Source organism: Vanellus vanellus, assembly GCF_965231255.1.
Source record: "Vanellus vanellus genome assembly, chromosome: 5".
Classification (NCBI taxonomy): Eukaryota; Metazoa; Chordata; class Aves; order Charadriiformes; family Charadriidae; genus Vanellus; species Vanellus vanellus.
Genome location: NC_138910.1, coordinates 23,360,406 through 23,366,065, shown reverse-complemented (window position 1 = coordinate 23,366,065; position 5,660 = coordinate 23,360,406). Strand labels below are relative to the sequence as shown.

The window sequence follows — 5,660 nt, the reverse complement described above, 5'->3', positions numbered from 1 at the left end:
AGGCCCTGTGGCCTGGACCTCTCTGAGAAGGGGCGTAATTACCTGGTGACTGACTGCCCACCTCTGCTCAAACGCATATCCCAGTCTGTAGGACTCCACCTGTACGTTCACTCCTGGTACAGGCACTGTGCCTTTCTCTTTCCCCTCACGGATTCGGGTGGAGCAAACAAAATCATGACAATAATTAAAAAAAAATATCAAAAAAACCCACAGACCCCAAACAAAAAACAAACCCAAAAAACCAAACCCAAACCGACAGGCCAACACCAGTCCAAAGAAGGGATTTTAAAGGTGTTTACCATGAGCAGCTGCCAGGTCACCGTGCGCTGAGCTCCGCTTGACCGCGGCGATGAGGCGGGACCCGGCCCGGCGCCTCCGCGGGAAATGGCGGGAAGGCGGCGGCGCGCGGCGGGGCCCGGCGGGCAGGGGTGTGCGTGTGTGTGGGGAGAGCCCGGGGGCCGATCAAATGAAACCGACGCGGCGGGACCTTCCCTGCGCCGACCCCAGTGTTAACGTGTTTATTTCACGCTGCAGTCGCGGGTCGCTTTACAGAAACATCTCATGCTGGAGCCCCGCAGGGGGCCGAGGAGGAGGAGAGAAACACTTGTATTCAAACAGAACTATTAAATAAACTGTACACAAAACTTCAGTCTTTTCCCCTGAAAGCACCGAGGGCCGGGCCCCGGCATGGCCGCACCGGCGATACCGCCCCACCCCCGGGCGCCCACAAGCCCCGACCCCCGCGGCGGCGGCGGGGGCCGGGGCGGCCCCGCTCCCGCCCCAAGGGTCGCGGCCTCCCCTCAGGCGGGGAAGGGCGCCTGTCCCGGGGCGAAGGAGCGCGGCGGCGGCGCCGAGGTCCCCCACCAGCGTCCAGTCCCGGGCCTGAAGGTCCGCGGGGGCCGTGGCTCCTCCCGGCGCCGCCCCCAGCCGAGCTCCCGCTCGCAGGGCCCGACGCGAGTCCGAGAGCCGGCCGCCCTCTCCCCCGCCGCCCTGCCCCCGGCTGCGGAGCGGCCTCAGCCCGGGTCCCCACCGCCGCGCGGCTCAGCTCGGCCCGCAGGTGCGGCGGTGGCGGCCGCCGCCGGTCCCGGGGCGGTCCCACCCCGCCGCCCGGCGGTCACAGGTCGCGGCCGTCCTCCCGCTTGACGCCGTCCGCCGCCGCCTTCAGCTTCTTGTTCTGGTGGGTCTTGACGTGCTTGGCCAGGTGGTCGCTGCGCATGAAGCGCTTCCCGCACTCGGGGCAGACGAAGCGCTTCTCGCCCGTGTGAGTCCGCAGGTGCCGCTGCAGCTCGTCGGAGCGGGTGAAGCTCTTCCCGCAGAAGAGCCAGTTGCAGACGAAGGGCCGCTCGCCCGTGTGCCAGCGCAGGTGCGCCTTCAGGTGCGAGGTCTTGCCGTAGACCTTGCCGCAGCCGGGGATGTGGCAGATGTGCTGCTTCTTCTTGCCCGGCTCCGCCTCCGGCGCGCTGCCCGCGGCCGACTGGCAGTTGGGGCAGCGGCAGCGGCGGCACCTCCTGGCCGTGGCCGCCAGGGGAGACTTGGTCTGCAGCAGGGCGGCGATCTGCGTCTGGTACTGGGCGAAGTCCGAGTGGCCCAGCACCAGGCTCCGCGGCAGCGCCGCGGCCGCGGGGAAGCGGTGGCCGCAGCCCCCCGGGGCGCCGGCCTGCTGGATGCTCCACCAGGGGATGTCCTCGGGCGGCGGGTTGGGCGAGAGCTGCCGGCAGGGCTGGGCGGGCGGCAGCAGGTTGGAGTAGCCGGGCGGCAGGGCGGCCTGGGCGGCGTAGGGGACGTAGGCGGGGGGGCAGCTGGACGGCAGGGCGGCCATGGAGGAGGGCAGCATCTTGACGGGGGAAAACTCGTAGGGGTAGGAGGGGTCCGCCGGGGGGGTGAGGGGCAGTTCGTGCGCCCCCCCGAAGGAGGGCTGCAGGTGGTTCTTCTGAGGCGTCAGCCCCAGGCTGGGGTGGGGCGGCGGCAGCCCCCCCGGGGAGTGCGCCGGCATCTCGCCGCTCCACGGGTGGAAGATCCTGGAGGGGGATCCCAGCGTCGGGTCGTAGGAGACCTGCAGGAAATCCGAGGGCGCTGCGCCCGGCTGTCCGATCCGGCTACAGGTGGCGGCCAGAAGAGCCAGGGGCGAGTGCTTGGCCAAGTCTGGGGAGGCGCTGGGGGTGCGGTCCTGCGCGGGAGCGGGGGGGGGGGGAGGGAGGGAGGGAGGAGAGCGCGTTACTCGCCGCCCGCCGCCGCGCGGCCCGCGGGAAACTTTCTGCGCCTCGCGCTGCCCGCCCGCCGCCCGCGCGCTGCCGCCGGCGACCCGCCGCTGCCACCCGGCCCCGCGAACTTCCCGAAAACGGCGCGCGCCAAACGGGCAGGGCGGGCCCGCCCCCCCTCCACACCCCCGCCCCGCCCGGAGACCGGCCCCGCCGCCTCTCCTGGGCCGGGGGCGCCGGGGAAGCGGCCGCTGCGGGCAGTCGGCAGCCCCCGCCCCGCGTCCGTCCGTCCGGTGTCCCCCCGCCCCCGGGACGCTGCCCGGAGTTCCCGCCGGGAGAGGGAAGCTGCCGGCCCGAGGAGCCCGAGCCCGGCTCTTCGCCCCCGCCGGGGGACCCTACCCACCTCTCCCGGGCCGCCGCGGGGGTGAAGCCTCGGGAAGGAGGCGGCAGGCGCCGGTTGCCCCCGCGCAAGGCGGGTGGCGGCTCCGCCGCTCCGTGGGACGCGGCGCCCTGCCAGCAGCCCCGGGCGCGGGTACTGACCTGGAGGAAAGCCTGGAGGGAGTCGTTGCGGAGGACGGCCACCGCGGCCATGGCTACTGCGCCCGGGGCGAGGGGAAGGCGCCGGGGCACCGCCGAGGCATGGATACGCCGAGGGGAAGACGAGGAGCTGCCCAGTTTCCTTCCCTCTCCCTCTCCCTCTCTCTCTCTCGCCTTCCCTCTGATCTCTTCGCCTCTGTGCCTGTCCCACCCCCCCCGCGCTGCGCGATCTCCGCGGACTGTCTGACTGCACCAGGATCACCTCCAAGAATTTGATAAGGACTTTGCTGGGCCGCCAGCCAGTCAGAGGGAAGATTTATGGCTTTGAAGTTTGCCGCTACCCAATCATCAAAGAATAGCGGCTCTTTCAGAAGCGAAAGCAAATCCTTTGAATCCACAAAGCTCCTATGGTGTGTTTGTTGGTCTGGATAAAAGAACTGATTATTAGGGGGGATGGGAAGGGAGGAGATAAAGGCGGGACAATTAATGAAGTAATCACTATGTGGGAAATGTATATACACAAATAATTGGATTTTCTTGATCAAAGGACCCCTTACCGCCTGGAGACCCTCGCATTGGATGTGCAAGACACTGGATTCCCCCCCACCCTTTTTCTTTTTTTTTTTTTTTTTTTTTTTTTGCAATTAAGGATTTGTAGCAGAGCCCTAAAGTGACAATGTGCCTTTGTTATCGCCCGAGAAATCTGCCTCCGGATTCCGCTGATAGTGTTTGATGACTCGAAGGAACAGGAGCACAGCGAGTTCACCTGATCGGGGCCGGTCGATCCCCGTCGTAAAACTTCCCTGGAGTAATTGTCGGTGGTTCCTCCCCGCTCCCTCCCTCCGCCCGCCCTTCCCCCGAGGCTGAGGGATATGCCCTCGGTGTGACTCCGCAAACAACCGCACATTTTCCCCCCGGTAGCCGGGTTTGATTTCGCTCCGATCAGCCGGCGCTAACCCTGCCTTATGCGGAGTCCCCGCCCGGCCGGGCTGGGAGGAGGGACGGTGGGGTGCCACCGGCAGCGAGCGCTCCCGCAGACGGACAGACACACCGACAAACCGAACGGAAAAGTTTCCTCTTCCCTAGCGGGAGCCGGGTGTAAAAGACGTTAATTTCTTTAAATGAAGACAGGAGTCTCTCTCGGCGGCGTTCCATCCAGATGGCGGGATGCGCGACCGCGGCGGGCGGGCTGCGCCCGGCGGCCCTGCGGAGCCTGCTTGGCCCGGCCCGGGGGCGGCAGCGGGTCCGGGGGGCTCCGCGGGAGCGCGGGGCCTATTACCGGCTCTGTGCCGCCACCCTCTCGCCCACCTCCTGCCACAGAGCCAGACTCGGCCCCGAGGGCTCTGCTCCCTCACCCCTCACCTTTCGGCCTGCATATGCATACACATATAGTTACGGTGTGTGTATGGAGTCTAACCTGCTTTTCTTTCGCCCATGTGCGAGGCTATTTCCCCGGTAACCACCACCACCACCAGCCACATCTGGGGCACGGCTTAACGCCACCGCCCGCTGCTGCGCTCGGCGGGCGGCGGAGCTGCCGGCACCCCTCCTCCGCGCCCCTCCGCTGAGCACCGCGCTCCGCCGGGGCCCTGGAAGCGCGCTCCTCTCCTATCCCATTCCCCATCTGCTCCGAGGCCGTCACAAAGGTGTAAGCCGGCCTGTTTGGCCGGGTAACAACCGAGGACGTTCAGCTCTGTGTTGGGGCGGGGGGTGCCCCTTTCGGGCAGTTGCCGGCCGGCTCTGGCCCTCCGGAGCTGCTCGCCCAGGTAACTCGATCCTCCCCGCAGTCGCTGGGTTCAATTGTATTCACACCGCCCCTGAAGTCTCTTTAAACGCCAGCACACAGAGATCTTTATCTGGCTTTCCTGTGGAAACAATCACTGTCCGCTCAAAGACTTCCAAGAGTTGTAGGGCTTGAATTAGATCGGTTTCTTTGAAGGGATTAAAGTGCCAAGTCCTCTCCCACGGCTCCATATTGAATCCTGGGGAGAAGTAAAAGCTCGACCCCGTGTAACACTGATCCCCTACGCAGCAGCCACTTCAAGCTCTTCCCCTGTGCCAGGTAACCGCCTCACCAGGTCGGTAACGGGGATAAGCGCCCCGCACCCAGCGCTTTTACCACGCACTGATGTATCGCCGCAGGGCTCGCAGCAGCCCGGGGCCCGGCAGCAGCCCCCGGCAGGGCGTGAGGCTGCGGGCGGCGGGGTTCCCCGTCTGCCTGCGAGGGTGCAGGGCCCGCGGGGTCCCGCACCTCCATCCACCGCACACAAACGCCCCCCCAGCACCGCCGGTGCGCGATCCGGCGGAGGCTGCCCGGCTCCACGCGGGACACGGCGAGGGCCGGGAAACGGCAGGGAGCCCCGGGGCCGGCAGCGCAGCCGGGAGGGCGCGCACACCCCCGCACACCCTCGCCGGGGGCCCCGGGCTCACTGTCCAAGCTCCAGCCGCGCCACTGGAGCCCCATCGGGGCAGGAGCGCACCCGCCTTCCCCTCGCGTCTGGGCTGCGTCCAGGGCAGCCGGAGCCGAGGGGGGACCCCGACCCGCCCCTCTGGTCCCCGGAGGAGCAACAACCCGCCAGACAAGCCAAACCGCGGCGCTAGCACTTGCGTCGTCCCTAAATTTCTACATCCTCAAACTTGTGCCAACCCCGGACTCTTACGAGGTGCCCGATTTAATTCCTACCTCGGTTTTTGATAATTCGTTTTATCAAATAATTGCTAGGAGAATAGTCTGAACAATATTTATAAACGAAATGAGAGTCGATAGGTAGTTCAGGAGACCCTGAACATCTCGAGGTTCCCCCCAACCTTTAAGGTACGTTATTTCCCCGGCTATCTCGATGAACCACAATGATTTGTCACGTTACAAAAGAGTTAGTGGAAAGTTGGGTAAGTTTCTATATAGATGCCACACTACAAATGCCA

General features: G+C 66.1%; 1 protein-coding gene across 1 annotated transcript; it reads right to left on the bottom strand.

Annotated features, from left to right (window-relative positions):
* Positions 1-1,114: 1,114 nt before the first annotated feature.
* Positions 1,115-2,789, bottom strand: SP5 (Sp5 transcription factor; the record flags this gene model as incomplete). The annotated part of the gene is made up of 2 exons (XM_082484157.1): positions 1,115-2,167; positions 2,739-2,789. 2 exons carry the CDS (start codon positions 2,787-2,789, stop codon positions 1,115-1,117), a joined length of 1,104 nt encoding a protein of 367 aa, XP_082340283.1.
* Between the last annotated feature and the right edge of the window lie 2,871 nt (positions 2,790-5,660).